This window comes from Lutjanus erythropterus, chromosome 20 (assembly GCF_056507025.1).
Source record: "Lutjanus erythropterus isolate fLutEry1 chromosome 20, fLutEry1.hap2, whole genome shotgun sequence".
Classification (NCBI taxonomy): domain Eukaryota; kingdom Metazoa; phylum Chordata; class Actinopteri; order Lutjaniformes; family Lutjanidae; genus Lutjanus; species Lutjanus erythropterus.
The window spans coordinates 29,557,989-29,575,348 of NC_139336.1; the positions used below are offsets into that span (position 1 = coordinate 29,557,989).

The window sequence follows — 17,360 nt, forward strand, 5'->3', positions numbered from 1 at the left end:
TATACATCCAATAAACTTTATGATGTGTGGTATTTGCAACATCCTTAACAGGAAGTTTTCTGAAAGCTCATTTGTTCAAAGTTCACAACTTTCCATGTCGTAATTTCGAGTTCACGAATTCATCTGAAGGCACAATTAGTACACAGATTTAAGAAATTAAATGACAGGTGTCAAAAACTCAAAAGGTCTAAAGAAAAATACGTTTAATAAGATCAAGGGTCTTCAATCATGTCAGCAGACCTTTGTGGTGGTGCTTTAAGCTAAATGCTAACGCCATCGTGCTCGCAATAACAATGCTAATATGCTGATGTGAAGTTGGTATGTTTACTGTGTTATCATGCTAACATTTGCTAATTAGCAATAAACAAATCAGCTGATTGCTTCAATTTTCCTAAATGAGGATGTCCTAACCTGCTCCGTGTGTCAGCGAACAGGCTGAGCGACTTGATGCTTGCTCGAAAAATCACTCGCCCTGGCTCTATTTCGAAGTTTCATGCACCTCCAACCTATTCTATCTGGTTAAAACTGATGTGACGTCCTTGACGTTTCTGTTTCTTCTCATCAAAGCGGTCGAAAGGGGGAACGAGAGACTAATTAAAGTGGCCGAGAAGTAGCGGTAAGTTTTATATGATCCACAGCAGCCTTTTTGTAGGAAAATCCTCAAAAATGACTGGGTCTGGAAGGAGAAAAGGGAACTTTTGGGAGTTACAAGTAACCTGTTCTCCAGCTACACTGAAACAAGGCTGTCTTTACAACATTACATTAGTTACGAATAAATAACTCAGAAAAATTAATTTACTCATCTACAGAGGAAAGAATCTCAACGTAACTTAGTAACTTTTGATTCTGAGAGCAAAACTTTCTTTTATGTTGCCTTAGTTGATGGTTTAGCATTTATAATTTGCTTCCATTGTTGCGTGACATCAGACAACTGCCTCTGAATGAAGTCAGGGGTTGATGGATTTGCCCCAAGTTTACAAGTAGAAACTCCGACTCTGAGTGGCGTTCCACTGAACTTCCTCTAGTAAGAGGCTGGAAATTTTTAGAAGGCAGCATTAGTCATAAACTGAAGTATTAGATTAAGGGAAATTTTGACCTGATGATTTGGCTCATCATGGAGATCCATCCCATCGATGTTAAGACATTTCAGTCAAAACTGCAAGTGTGAACCCTCGTGGCAGCACCAGAGGAAAGTTCAGGGGCTCACCAAAGTCTTCATGACAGATCCTCTGGGAGCCACAAATACCTGTACAAAAGTCAGCAACAATCAATCCTGTAGTTGCTGAGATATCTGACAGGACATCTGAAAACTCTGACCTTCTGGTGGTGCTAGATAAAACATCAGGGAATCACCAGAGTCATTAGGATTCATCCTCTGGTTATCTGTATATATATATTTAAGCCTTGAGTAAAGTGGACAGACCAACAACTGCCATCACTAGAACTGCTTACATGGCTAAAAACCTTGAATTTAATCAATATGTTTACAGATAGATTTTCCTTTGGTGTAATGTTATGAATACAAGTGGTCGGACTCGTATTTTGTTGCTCTGCAGAGTAAGAAAACCTGACACTGATAAGACTCTAAAATATTTGTGTCCCGTTGACCTCACTTATTTATCTTCCTGTTTTTTAGTCATAAAAATTTAAAGAAGCCTTGTGAATCTTTCAGCGGTGAGGCCAAAGCTACCCATAGGTGCCCCATCTCCAAACAGGGGGAGGCCTCTAGAAGAAGCGATCCGCAGTGCACCACCAACTCAGCACAGCGTGCAGAGAGGAGAGGAAACAGGGGGACAGGTCTCTCCACTGCCTGTTAGTGGATTATTGGATTTGGATTATCTGTGCAGACAAAATTACCCATTAGGGAAAATAATTGCAGCGTGTTCTTTCAGAGGAGCTGCTGCTCACAGACGCCCCCGGATAACACTCGCCTCGCACAACGCCGTGACCCGAGCTGCCCGCCTGGTACAGTACAAAATGGGTAACACTTGAGTTAGCAGTCACAGAAATACCTGCAGACCCAAAAGATGCACACAAGCATCCATGCAGGGATGATGAAAATGTCAGCAAAGCGAGGCAGGATGTGCTCGAGAGCTGGTAATCATCACTCACTTGAGGGGGGGTGGGAAAAAAAAAAAAACAGAGAATAAGGGTGGGGGTTGGGGAGGGGCGGTTTAGCTATTTTTATCTGGATTCCATGAAGACAGCTGTCATCCTCCAGAGTGTCTGTGAGACTTTCCATCACCAGGAACAGCGACACACGAAATAAGAAAGTAGTACTGTCGCTAGTTCTGTTTGATTTGGGGTAAAATAAAAATAATAATAATAAAAAAAAAAACCATTCCCCCCAACCTTCAGTGTGTTCACAGAGGCCAGTTGTGGAGTGGGTGCTGAAAATCTCATAAGCTCATCCGCTTTAGTTGAAGGCATTACAGACTTTGGGCTCTGTAACTGCCCGTGTGCCGCAGTAATCTGCCAGTGTGCCCAACTGTAATTCTTTACCTGAGACATCAAATAGATCCGAGGCTGATGTCGTCAGCATGTATGCAACACTGTCACTTCAGACAAAAACACAATAATCAGAAGATATTTCAGTTGCTGGTTGGGTTAACCGATCCAAAAAAAATATATGTTGCTTATTAGAAAAACAAAACACATATTTATATTTGATTAATAGCAAATTAAAGCCACAGTTTATACATTAAAAATTATTTGTTTTACCTTTAAAAAAGTTTGTCTAGGCTTCCTTAAAATTTTACTCAATTTGTTGTAATCAGAATTTAGAAGAACTATTTTTAAAACGAGTAAATCAAGATTTAGAATTAAGCAGAGCTCTGTTTCACAGTTTAAAAACTTACTTCAGTTTAGGAAATCCAACTTTATTGGTGTAAATAAATACACAAAAAATAAATGAGTTGTTGGGACCTACTAAGTATAAAACAGAGGGGAAACTGTTAACTTTCCTCTGCTCTGTTTACAAAATGTCACACTGTTTGCTAGCTAGACAGAAAAAAAGTTTTGTTTAGTGGCTGGCTAAAACAAACAAAAAAAACTTTATATTGTTTGCTAGCTAGCTAGGCAGCTGGTTAGCCTGGTTAACGAAAGATGACTCAGCAGAGAATTTAAAGTTCTGGTGCAACAGAAATAAATTTAAACTAGGTTTTGAGCAAAAAACTAAACTGAGGTTTAAATTTGATCTTTCTAAATTTTAAGCTCGTTTAAAGGTTTGGTGCAACATAATTCAAATTTAACTAGAAAAGACAAGTTAAGGTAGTTTCATAAGGATTCAAAACAAATGAACTTTTTAGTCAAATAAACTTGAAATTAATTCAGTCCTAAGTTTAACATTTAAAAAGTTAAAGCAACAACTTCTCAGTCACAATCACGAAACTTCGTCCTGTCATCAAACTATAAAGAGAAGGGTCCCAGAAGAGCTTCAACTTTCAAACAATGCATGCTGGGAAGTTTGCTAATATGCTGAATATATATTTTTTAACTTAATTTAATGAGCTGATTGAACTCTGTGCAGTCAAAGTCAAGTCAAAAGACTTAGAATAATAAATGTTTCTAAGTTCTGAGAATAAATGTTCAATTAACATGAAAAAATAAAACTTGAGAAAAGATGAGTTAATTCCACTAAATCCTTGCATGTTTTTTTTCACAGTGAGACTATTTGGGAATGTAGATTTGACCATTTCAGCAGGTGTCTGGTTCAGGTCACATTTTATGACCCTGACATTCCCGTGCCACTTCAGAGGGACCAGGACCTCTGCCACCCGTTCGGTGAGAGGCGGGTGGAGATAAGGGGTGGACAGAGTGACGGTGACATGCCCCACACACACGGCTACGGGCCGGAAAAGTTAATTCTGTAGATGGCGGTGGCCAAATGCCACAACATCGAGGCTCCGCCTGACACAAGCCATAGATCCCGATCAGCATTCTGCCACAGACCGATTTAGCTCCGAGTCGATGAATTCTTCACTGAAGTTGGAGGAATGAGCTGCATATCAACAGGGAATTAGCATTAATTAGTGAACCATCTAAACACGGCCTCCGGCTGGCTGCCATGCTATTCTTCATGCCACCTCGTATTAAACTGTTTGGCTTTATATGGCTAATATTCAGATTTCATTTTCCTCTGTATTAAAGCAACACTGAGCACAGTTAGGCCCTGCTTCGACCGCAATGATGTGAAGTGCTCTTGGTTGTTCAGACATTTTAATTCAAAATTTTCTGTACTTTAAGTTCAATAAAATGGTATAATATCTAAACAAAATCTTCCCGCGTTGCCAGATAATTTGGAAGCTACCTGAGGAGCATTCCGAAAGGTTTAGGTAAGAATATGACTCTGACAATTAGACCCGGGGAATCAAATTGCAATGAAAGCACAAAACAAATAAGCCTGGGTTTATTAACAGTCAATTATATCATTTGATAATGAAGCGTGCTGCGAGTGACACTCAAACAGCCAATCATTTAATAATAATTTATCCTTATTTTTATATACATACATATATATATATATATATATATATATATATATATATATATATATATATATATATATATATATATATATATATATATATATATTTGTGTAAATGTATTTGTGTTTTTCCTTGTTCTGTTAACACTTAAATCGTAACCTGTGTGCCTTGATAAATAAAATGGTTAAATTCAGAATAAATCGGTTAAATTCAACCTTTTTTCACCTGGTATTTATTAAGAACAAGTCACAAAAATTCACCTGGTTATTCACTACACTGGTGAATAACTTTGCTCCATTTGATTGTGACTAGAAAGACTCAATGAGCCATTAACATGACTGCATTAATAAAGACAATTTTGAGTAGACAAATGATTTGTTGGAGAAATTTTAATTTATTTCTCATGTAAAAATATACATCAAGCGGGGGGTTTACTGCAAAAATCATTTGGAAAAAGAAAATAGAACTTTTTTTCATCTCAAACCACAATACCTATTATGACAGTTGAAAATGGTTTGTTGGATTTTGGTACATTCCACATGAGTGTACAGGTTTGATTTGTCCATGATGGATCTCCACACCATCTCACATAATTCAACGAAAGGATGAAATGCTCAGAAGTAAAGCTCGAGAGTTTAAAAGTGCTGTAACGAAAACCTTAAAAAGCTCGACACAAGATGAACCCAGAACTACAAATGTTTTTACAATAAAGAAAACTGTAAACTCACAAGCCCATGTGTGATGATGCGCTACATCTTCTGTAGAAGGCCATGGAAATGTTTACAAAAAGACTGATTTTAGTTTTCTATGGTTTTCATAACAGTGTAGAAAATCTGTCTTCTGCTTGTATGGCTGTCAGTATTTAATTCTCCTGTGTTGTAAAGACTGAACTTCATTCTGCTGTTGCTTGAAAGCTTTTTTCTTCTCAAATATACAGATTTTCTACAAATAGAAATGCATGTCAATCTATCTGCTAGTTCGCTTTATTTACCCCTTTCACACAGATGCAACACGTTCACCCCCTCCTCCCTTCACCCACTGTGTGGCACAAAGAGCTGGATTGCAGAATGTACTGTAGGAGTGACGCGTAGCTCACGGAGGTTTATTAAAACTAGCTTCTCCAACTGGCAAATGTTTGAGCACTTGATCTGCAAGAAGAAATGACAGACAAAGAAGAAAGGGAGAGATTATTGAAAAAGAGTTTCAGTGTTTGAAACGGCACTAGTAGTATTATTACCACAAGACCTGCACAGTTTTAGATTTGATGTGATGATGCTGTAATGAGCAAACTGTTTGATTTTTTTTTTACAATCTCTTATGGAGGAAGATCGGAGGAAAATGGGAATTTCAAAGGGACAGTTCACCCCTCTCACCTGAAGTGTAATTTATTTGTCTGGACTGTTTTTGTGCAGTTGCGTTATATACATATATATATATACATACATATACATACATATATATATATATATATATATATATATACATATATATATATATATATATATATATATATATGTATGTATGTATATATACATATACATATACATATACATATATGATTTAGGGGTGAACTGTCCTTTTAAGAGGTTCAAGAAGATAAACAAACAGCCGGTAAAGACGGACAAACACCACACTGAAAATAAGCACAAACACAAAAGCAACATAAACAAAATATTGAATTTTTTGTGTCTTATATCTTGAATATCACTTAAAATAAAATGGCAGTAGGATTTTAAATTATTTTAATTCTACGTTTTTAAGATTGCCACATAAACATCTCTGTTCAGGATTCAGTGCGGTGGCTGCAGTGAGTTCATGATGGGATTGTGATCTCTGTTAATCTGGTATATAATCTGGTATTTTTTTTTTTTTTTTTTTTTTTTGGTGGGGGTCTCCCAGTTGTTAAACTGTAATACAAAAGGATACAGATTTTTGCATTTTGATTTTCTTTCAGCCAAGTATTACAGATGCTAGTTTTGTGTGCAAGCAAACAAGCGGCTACTATTTTAATGTTGCTGCAATCCAAAAGTTAGCAGAGAAACACAACGAGCACGAAGCTGAATATGATGCGGGAAGGACGACACAAAAAGAGAAACTAAAAAAAGGAACGAGAGAGAGAAGGATTATTAACAGCATGTGAATGTGTCCAATAGGCTAAGCCTCGTCTCCACACACTCCTGCACACTTCAGAGTGCATTCCACTGGAACACACCCCGGGGAACACTGGCTGCCATGTGACACGCAGCAGCAGCAGCAGCGGCGGCAGCAGCAGCAGCAGCAGCGGCGGCGGCAAACGGAGGGAGAAGCGGCAGAGGAGAGGGAGAGGTGCAAAGTGGGATTGAGGGATGAGAGAAAAGAAAGAGGAGACAGTAGGATGGGAGGGGACATCTAATCGCAGGGGGGCAATTAGTCAGGAAGTGCTTGTAGAGCAGTAAATCATGCACCTTGCATTACAGGACAGCGACTTTCCACAGGGGGTCAGAATGATGTGTATTTAGTATATGTGGAGCATTGTCCAGTATTTACTGTATTATGTATCTGATCCTTTTTTAATCAGAATTTTTAATGTTAGTCTTCCATTTAAGTGTTTTTATTCGAGGCTGTGAGTGCAGAAAAAAGGCAGAAAAATAATGTATTTCAACGCAGTGACATAGCAATAAAGCTCAATCTGCTCTGAATGAATAAAGTGAAGAGAAAAAAAGAAGAAATAAATGAGGGTAGATGAGGTAGTATTAAATCTGAAAAGGTTCTACGGGGAGCCGTGTTGTGGAAGAAAGATGTGAGCCTCAGCAGAGTTCAAGCACCACAGGCACAACACACAGCTGCCAGGGAGAAATATGGGTCCGTCTACTCATTATAGTTCAAACACACACACACACACACAAAAAAACACATCAATTAAAAGTTAACGTATTGACCACACTTACTGGTTTGTTGACCCGAAGGTGTTTCCAGAGAATCCTGCAAAAAGAGAGATTAATTGGGTGATTTTTAGCGATAAAACTGTTTGTGTGCCAAAAGATGAAAACTCACAGTCCTACGAGCCATTCTCATTTTATCTGTAACAAGCAGGGTCTGCGTGCCGTGTACGTAATATGACCTGACACGGGCGAGGCTTTGCCGCCCAGGGCTAGCAAACAGAGAGGCAGAGAGGTTTTGGAAAGATGAATGGATGAATTGGACAGTCTGATAGGTGTAAGTATGTATACGACTAACAATAAAACCGTTAAAGGCTGCAGAAAAACCAAGTTGACTGACAAGTTAAGGAGACACAAGAGTAAAAAAAAAAACCCCACAGAAATAAGTGGGATGCAGATGACAAAAGACTCTGATCTGCTACCAAATTTGGGTCACGCGTGCGAATGCAGACATGCCTGCACATCATCTCTGCAGAGATGACGCCTAATGGTTAGAGATCTCTGAATCCGACACAAGTCCCACAACATGACCATCATTTGGGTGCCAGGGTTCAACAATAATGTCGTCTGGCACTGGCCTGGTCAAGAACCTACAGGCCTGGAAAAGAAATTCTATTGGCCCCGATTACAAAAAATAAACAAGACTTTGTTGGGTCCTCAGGACAAAACAAACAGTGCATCTGCATGTATCAAGTGATCATCATCAACCCAGTCATGTTTTTCTCACAGTGAATTTTCTTTTTGTTTCAACTTGCATGTTGTTTTAGGGCCATTTATTCTATGAAGTCAACAAGCCTGTCTGTGTCAGGGCTCTGCTCACATTTGCGTGAAGACAGAAACAGACAGAGCGAAGTCTCAGAGACGAGGAAAATTAATTAAACGTAACAATCAATGCACTGGCTCAACCGGGCAACTAGTTAAGTGCATTTACTGGCTCAAAGAAACATTTAACTGGCCCTGGGCCATCATACAATCCTTATTGTAGCACCCTGGGTGCCATTTAATCTTGAAGAATTTTAGTACTTGGACTACTGTAGCATCTGGTAGTAGGAGTACTTATAGTACCACTACTAATACAACACTAGAGATGTAAGGCAGCTTAGGTATCAATCACTTCCACTGCACAAACTGTATGTGGGTTTGTTCTGACAACTGACAATGGACATCTTTAGTAAACCTTCATCTGGTGCAAAATCTAAGCAGACAATATAATTACTGCACCAGAACAAGCAAATGTTTGGTTGTAAGAAGCTATTTCTGTTGTACAAAAACAATTTGCTGTTCTGAATATTCATTTTGTTTAAGAAAAACCCCAAACATCTTTTTTTCTTAGCATTTTAAAGCATCCCGAGATGACCAGCCAACTAGAATTACTGCCTCACATCTGTATGCCTCCACCAACCAGTAAAAATTCAGTTTATATTCATATCTATTCAGATTCATACAATGTATGTAGTGAAGACTTTGAAGGAATTTAATATGGAAGTTACCTCTATACTGACCTGTAACTTTGACTGAATTTAGTTAAAGGTATTAAGTGTTTTATTGTTAATTCTCACTATACATGTGTGATTCCAGTGAATCATTTCCAGTGAGAAACATGCTGTCTTCACTAAGAGACTATTTTTTTTACAGAGGAGAACAGAGGACAGATAGAGAGCTGAACATTATGATGTCACAGTGAAGCTGACCTTTGACCTTTTGGATATAAATGTTTTTTATCCTGTGACACGTTTGTTTTTGTCAGAATTATCATATGAATTATTGAGTTATGGCCAAAAATGTGTTTTGTGAGGTCAAAGTGACCGTGACCTCTGACCCCCAAAATTGAATCAGCTCATCCATCCTTCCTTCCTTCCGTCCAAGTGGACATTTGGGTCAAGTCTTAAGGAATTTTGTCACAGCGTTATGATACCGCCTTCACAAGAATGGGACGGATGGATGAACAGAGGCACAGACTTGAGATAAAGTAAAAAACATAGACGCTCTGTCGTCGTTAATATACCACTGTACTGATGCTGAAAGAATACTGACTCTACTTGAGCCACTGACTGCAATATTCAACTAAGTGCTGGTGAGCAGGAGGACATGAAAAGACGAAGACGAGGGAAGAAAAGGGTAAAAAAAAAGGGGCAGCTGAAGTAGCAGTCTCACCTCCTGCCTGTGGCTGTTGTCCAAAGCCTGAGAAGCTGCTCGGCTGACTTCCAAAGCCAGAGCCCTGCTGGGCCAGGCTTCCGAATGACGGAGTGCTCTGATTGGCTAGAGAACCAAAGGACGGGCCGCTGGGAGGTGAGGCAAACCTGAAAACAGACGCAGGCACAGATGATATGATATGCTAACAATAAGGTACAAGTACTACGACAACTTAATTAAAATACGTATCTGATACCGAGACAAAATGAGTGAAAATACAAAGACGTGACCTGCTTTATACTAGTTATATATTTAGAAGAATAGCTGCTGCTTTGGCTGTAGCTAACGGGGATCCTAATAAATGAAATTAAATTAGAGAAAAAAGGGAAATAAAATGGAGAAATGACTACAGTATATGTATTTCTTATAAACATGTCAGTAAGGAGGAAGGTGTCAGATGGTGTTTGTGTGTTTGTGAGGATTGAGAGATGGGGGTTTAAGCGTTAATCCCTTCTACAGGACCCACGCCCGTTGACTCCCAACAGAGAGAAAAGGGAGAATACGCAAAACAGAGGGAGGGAGAGAGAGAGAGAGAGAGAGAGAGGGAGCAGGCCAGTTTAATCTGCAGGCAGCAGTGAGATTATCTGAGGCGAATAATCTAGTCCTGCACAGGGCTCCATAGTTCTGGGCTCATAGCCATGCACACTGTAACAAAACACATGCACACACTGTGGACACACACAGTTCATGAAGCTGGAAAAATCATTACAAATGGTGGGAAGGAGGAAAAAGGAGATACGATAAAATAATCCCTGTTCCTGCACCTTAAAATATTTTAGTTGACTCATTTAATGGGGGCTGTAAAGAATTCCCCATTCAGTAATTTGTCCTGGAGTTATTTTTTTTATATTAAACCCCTGGTCATTGGAGTAATAAAAAAAAAAAAACATTGATTCAACAGCAGATTCAACAATGTAAAAGCAGCCTCCCTTGTAAAGTAAATGGACGGGGTTTCAACGGGGCCTCCAAAACTTGCTCCGTTTCGTTTATTTTATCACCTCTTCACCATAATGTTAACAGAGTGCTTAACAATGTGCTGAAAGCTGCCCTTCACTTGTTTTATCTGTTATGCTTGTGTGATGGCGCACTGAGAGACACATCACAGATGTTCTGATTCAAAAAAACCTGCTCCATGCTGCAGGCAAAATCCGTATGCTCCTCTCCCCCTCTGTATTGCACAAAAAGCCCAGTGACACTGACATTATGAAATGTTTAGTGACTGCGACGATCTAAAAACAGAAAAACATTAATGTGTTGCTCTACTTTATTATTAATAAGTTGGCACAAGAAACAATTGCTGATTTTGCTTTGAATGTTGGAGTTGATTTAAACCAAAAATAGATACACTTACACATTTTCACATCACAGTTCATTTGAAATGAAATATTCTAACTGTAGCAAACTGTTGCAATTCAAAATTTAGTCTACAAGCTCAACAGAGAGTTTAAAGTGCTTTGCCTTGTGGTCCAACCTGTGACCTATTGCATGATCTACTGACCTACCAGTGAACGAAGCTAATAAATGACAAGAATAGGTTGAAACCAAATATATGGCTGGACCGTGTTTGGTCATCGTGCTCCCAAGGACGTAACTGACCCTTCTGAAATCCCGCCCCCTTTTTGCACTGTGCTCTAATGACAGTCAAGCAATCTTGGTGCCTGTTGGAACCTCGGTCAACTTTATCCTTTCCTGCTTCCTGTGCTTAGATATGATATGTGCCAGGCTTGTCTATGTTGAAAAGCAAACCAAATTTTGAAAATGGTTAAAAGATGCTGGTGTGGTGTTCATTATTAACTCAGGAAGTCAGGGACAGACTTTTTGGATTTATAGGGTCAGGCCAACTTTGCTGCCGTTCAGCCAAAAGTGGAGGACGCTAACAAACAAAGTCGCACTGGTCGGATAATCACGACACATCAGAGGGTTAGCTGCTCTTTTTTTTCTTTATTGCATGAAATAAAAATGGAGCGTTGCCTTCACACTAAGCTCCTCAAAAATGAGCATACTCAATTCTCTGGAATATCTTCCACAAAATCTGTTCTTATAGCGAACAGAACATGTAAAGTTTCTTACCCAAATCCGCCCATATTGGAAGCCGCCGTTCCCTCTCCGAACACTTTACCAGCCGAGGAACCCATGTTGCCGCTGAAGGACGCGTTTGAGCCGAACGACGCCGCACTGCCAAACGCTGGGGGACTGCCAAAGGAAGGGGGACTCCCGAACACTGGGGCGCTGCCAAAACCACCTGTAGAGGGGGAACTGGCTTAAAAAAGGTTTTGCAGCAGAAAGCAGTGCAACATTTACAGACAGTTACAGCACAGTTTATCTGAAAAAAAAGATAAAATAGGTCAGTCAGGATGCTGGGGTGGTGCAATTATTGCTTACTGACATAGAATATTTCACATATGTGGAGGGTATTTTTCTGACTACACACATTCTACACACGGTTTAAACCAGGGCAAAAACTAAACTGATATAAAAATTAGTAGATTTATCACAATCCTAATAAAAGTGTGTATTTTTCCCTATTGTCTCTCACAAGAAAATGTCAGCTCATGGTGAATACAGTCGCTACATTGTGTCTTGTTGTGTGCAGTATATTATTGTTTGGAAACAACACACCGTGACAGCTTAATGACTGGATGAACACTTCAGTCCAGCTCACAGCCTCAGAGGTAGGAGTGGCAGGAGGAGAAAGGGTGTACTGAAATTACAGCCTGGCTACCAGCATGCCCCAGTAAATAATTGATTGAGCTAATGTAACAAGATTACATTCCCTGTACGTGGGCCAATGATAGGGCATTAGTGAGCTGAGTGGTACCAACATCCCAGTGGAGCGAAGGGATAGCTTGGGTGGCTGCAACCACCACGACTAAAGTATTACCAAGAACTGTGAATAAAAAAAGAAAACTCAAACTAAAAAAAAAAACAAAAAAACTCAAAAAGTAATCTATTTGTGACAGTATTAAGTTGATGCTTCATATATAAACTTGCTCTACATCTAATTTAATTTGTACCTGATCTACCCTGACCAGTTAATCTGTCAAATAATCTTGGATGTTGGGTTTACAGGAGCACAGGAGGCAGTTTTAAAAACATGTGAAATATCTAAATAGCCTAAAGCTGAGTAGCACCAACGTGGATTATTTTTTAAACTAGATTACATCATGGTTAAATTTAAACTTATTTTTCACTAAACTTTTAAACTATCTTAAATTAAGAAAGATTCGATTTAAACCTCTCTTTAAATTTCAGATTATTACTTTACTCTAACAAACAAACAATGCAACAATTAGGAATGTAGAGCAGCCAAAAACGGTGTCGCCCCTTTTATACTTATGAGGTGCTGACAGCCCTCAAATTTATTTATTTAGTTTGATTTGGGTAAAGAAGCATTTCCATACTGATTAAACTCTATTTAATGTCGCTTTACATGCTTAAACTTGAACTGAGATTAGTTTTGATTGTGCAACAGAGCTATGACTAATTTAAAATCTGGATTTTGCTAAACTCTGATTACAGCTAGTCTTAGATTAAATTATTTGTTGGTGTAGCTCAGTCTTAATGTACGTTTTACAGTCCACAATCATTTGTAATGTCCGACACAAACACAAACTGGCATGTCAGTCCTCTTCTAAGTAAAGCATAGCAATTTTAAAGCAGTGAGATGATGACTCAAATTTATTACATGACTTGACGGTTAAACTCGTGGATGTTATTTATTTGACAAGCGGCAACTCTTGTTCACAAAGCATAGCATAACAAATCTACAAGGACAAAGCACGCTAACAGATTCTGCTTTTATTCAGCTGTCCTCACATGCTCTTAAGTGTTACAAAAAAAAAAGCAAGCTGTAGCAGAAAATTGGTAAATTTTCTAGCCATGCATGACAAATCTACACAATTTTATTTATGAAGTAGCAGCTCTGTTCAGTGCTGTTTATACAAGACACAGATCCCTCATTTAAAATGAAATAATGTAGCTGAAATAGATAATCGAAAGCTTGTTGTGTATCAAATTAGCCTTTGATAGTGAAATGAACACATCACATCTTTGACTCATCGTCGCACTGTGACTTGGCAGTGTTGAGAGGTAACATTGCATCAGCAGTATTCAGGCAGGTAATAATGGAGTCCAACTAGCTCACTTTCTGCTCTGCTGGGGTGAGGAGATAAGGGCACTTGCTGTAGCTCAGATGATAAAGGAGGAAGCAATGTCAAGAGTCGGCTGCTGTGCGAAATGCGATTATGTAAAGGTGCACCGGGTTTCTATCATGGCCGTGCCACTATCACTGAACCTCACACATCACTGAACCTGAGGCCCCTAAAGCCAGACCCAGAAAAATGTGAAAGAACAGAGAATATCAGACATCACAAATACACGAGTCCCATCAGGTGAATATGTATAAGCGTAGAATTACAAAATGCCAAAATAACAGCACTATTTACATTTACTAGGCTCTGTGCTCAAATCTTATTAACAAAATTAATCCCCACTCTAAGGAAGTATGAACAGCACAGTCTGGTCTGAAAATGTCAGCAGTATAAATCATCTGATAAAATATTATCTGCAGAGGAAAAGCAAGCATCACTTCCAGTAAGTGGGTGAGACTATCAGGATGATGCAGTGAGGACTTTGGTGTATTAGAATAAAAAGCAATATGAGGTAAAGCTGTACCTGGTTTTGAGGGAGTAGAGAAGGAGCCAAATCCCTGGGATGCGACAGTTCCTGCACCAGCGCTGAAGGTCCCAGTGGGTTTCTGCTCACCGAAGGAGGACTGTCCAAAACCAAAGGTCTTGGCACCGCTGTTCCCAAACAGACTGTTGGAACCTAGAGGAGAAATAGACCGATAAAGGGGGGGTCTATGAATCTGCAAGTTAAATTTAAGACTTTTTAAAGCCACTGTTTAGGCCGTACTGGCCTTATTATCTGTTCAAAATCATAAGTAAGGCAAAATATAAGGAAGGAACATTTGTCAACAAACATTTCTTAATGTGAAAAAAACAAAAACAACAACTACAGTTGTCCAATAACAATGTCCCCATCATTACTGTCTTTGTTTTATAGTTAATACATGGCTTTTTAAATAGGGTGATGCCACCCTGTGTCATTTAGCTTACAGACAGTCTGTTGTCATACTGAAATCCAGTCAACATTCTCGTATACTGGACCGATGATTGCTCCACTTTTTATGGCTTGTCTTTTGCCCAAATATGGGTGGAGGTGAACAATGATTTACCCAGAAATATTTGCCAATATCCTTTCTCATATTTACATTCTGAATAAGGAACGTGTGAGGAATGATGTTCAGGTTGACAGGTGCAATGATACGAATGAGACTTGCTCTGAAATCCTGGAGATTAATCGCTAACTGAAGCACTGGAGAGAGGGTTCATATTATGGAGAAAGCAAACCCACAGAAACTAGAGTATTTGCAGGTTAGCTCAGGCCGTGTCTTTTCACCAAAGTCCCACAAAAGATCTTGCGAGAGGGATCATCTTAACCTAAACCATGATCTGTCTTGTGTTTAGCCACAGTGTTGTCACTTTATAAAACATAATTAGTTTGTACAATATGTGCAATGAACATGTACAAACCTCAGGTTTGCAATCTAGACTCATCTAGACATGACAGTTAGCAAGCTAGCTCCTCCATGGTATCCAGATCTCTTAGACAACAAATGGAAGTTTGTCTCCTGTACTTTTCTTCACAGCTGAAACAATCTTTTTTGCTTTGTGTTTTTTTTCCTGAGATTGTGTTAGCCTACCTGTCTGAGCAGGCTGTCCAAACCCTCCGGTGGAAGCAGCGGTGCCGAACGGGTTCTTATTGGCAGCGTCTTCGCTCGGTTTACCTCCCAGGCCACTGAAGAACCCTCCACCAGCATTTGAGCCCGCTGCGTTGGCTGAGCTTGAACCAAAAAGACTCCCACCAGACGATGGCTGCTGCTGCTGCAGGAGAAATGTTAGTTAGACGATGTGTCCACAAGAATGAGAACATTTTTAAAATTTTAAGACATACTATTCACTGGTGAACAGCATTGTCTTACTGAGAAGCGCAGTTTATGATACCTGTCCAAATAAACTCCCACTGCTAGCTTGCTGTCCAAACACAGGCGTGGCGGACGAGCAGCCAAAAGCTGTAACAAGAAGGAAAGGAAAAATACAGTCAATACTGAGACACTGTTAGCCCTGCAGTATGAGACGAGATGTCATGTAGCCGGTGATGCCACATAAATTTTCTAGTCACCACTAGGTAGCTTCCTTTTCTTCTCTCAGTGTCATAAAAAAAGAATGAGCTGACCATGGAAACTTGACCCCTCACTTAAAATCTGTAGACAGGAGCGACAAGCTGCGTCTAATGTCAGCTGTCCACAGAGACACACACATTCCCACGCCGCACTGGGAATTCAGAGAATCTTTGGGAATGGGACAACTCCCCTAATGCCACCCTCCTTCCTCAGACTGCCACACCTAACAAGCCACTCAGGCTGGCAGCATAGTTCAGACAAAATTAGGTTTTATCCTTCAGGGTGACAGCCTGTCAACCAAAACAAGTGTCGCATTTGACTTCAATCACCACAGCATGTGCAGTCTGGTCAGCTGAACGAGTTGATATTTCCACACGGCCTCCTTCACTGCCCGCTGCCCTCACGGACACAATATAATTCGGGGGGCTGTCAGACATTGTTAGCTCAGACATGACTTTACTGTTTGTCGTTCTGATTAGAAAGGATAACACCACTTTGGGTGACAACAACGTCTCCGGATGAATTGTTTTTTTTTTTTTTTTTTTTTTTTTTTTACAGCTGACTGGTTGAAATTGAGAGCTTTGTACATGCCATTACTTCAGAAGCCTGAAGGTGTCATTTTTCTGATTAATAAATAGCCACAGAATTAAATGATTCCAGCAGTATGAATCTGTTGAGGTGAGGGTGCTGTCCAGTTTGTACAATTTATGAGGGTTTATTGGCAGAATATGGATGAAATGGAAAATAATATTTATAAGAATGGCATCATCAGAGTAAATTCACCTGAAAATAAGAATTGTGTTTTCATTACTTTAGAATGAGGTGTTTGCAATCTGCAAGCTCACTGCTAGACGCTAATAAATCCTGCACACTAGCTGGCCTTTTAAGTCAATCAGGTTCAGTTCATTTTAGATCCAGCCTCAAATAATAATTATGAGAGAGGCAGAGACATAAATCAAGGATAAAATAAAAAGAAAAGACAAAGGGAGGTAAAGAAGGGTCGATAAACAGGGAAAGCCAGATAAAAACACGATTCAGAAAACAGTACAGCAAGTTTTGGCAAAAGTTTTCAACACTGTTCAGCAGGGCAACAACTAACAATTATTTTCATTACTGAAGAATCTGTTGATTATTTTTTCAAATATTTGATTTGTTGTTTGTTCCATAAAATGTCAGACTATGATGAAAAATGTCCATCAGTGTTCTCACGCTTTTAAGAGGTAATTATTTCAGCTGTTTAAATTTACACCTCGCATACTTTAGTGGATCGGAAAGTGCTAAAATGAAGGTAATCAAAATTAGATCTCCTCTGTGTTTTGTTCACCTCAGCTTGCTGGTGTTGCAGTGCTGCTCTCCTCCTCTGCAGCCTACAGCGTGAGCATTTTGCTGCATATGCAAGTGAAAATTAAGAGTGTTTGAGTGTGAAAAATGGGCACACTTGAGTAAGTCTGAGTTCTGACACCGGAGCTGACAAAATGCAGATTCACTAAAGCCACGGCGCTAATTAACATTATCAAA

At 39.4% G+C, this 17,360-nt stretch overlaps 1 protein-coding gene across 2 annotated transcripts in view; it reads right to left on the reverse strand.

Moving 5' to 3' along the window:
* Window positions 1–5,177: 5,177 nt before the first annotated feature.
* Window positions 5,178–17,360, reverse strand: part of nup214 (nucleoporin 214) — a 39,193-nt gene continuing 27,010 nt past the window's right edge. Inside the window, exons 30-36 of one of the 2 annotated variants that reach the window (XM_084745590.1) lie at window positions 15,664–15,731; window positions 15,363–15,540; window positions 14,273–14,425; window positions 11,669–11,840; window positions 9,560–9,705; window positions 7,415–7,448; window positions 5,178–5,635 (exon numbers count right to left, since the gene is read on the reverse strand). In XM_084745590.1, coding sequence (XP_084601716.1) covers window positions 5,599–5,635; window positions 7,415–7,448; window positions 9,560–9,705; window positions 11,669–11,840; window positions 14,273–14,425; window positions 15,363–15,540; window positions 15,664–15,731 — 788 coding nt within the window. In that variant the 3' untranslated portion in view covers window positions 5,178–5,598. Of the gene's footprint in view, window positions 5,636–7,414; window positions 7,449–9,559; window positions 9,706–11,668; window positions 11,841–14,272; window positions 14,426–15,362; window positions 15,544–15,663; window positions 15,732–17,360 lie in introns of both variants that reach the window. The other variant, XM_084745591.1, reaches the window with a different exon arrangement.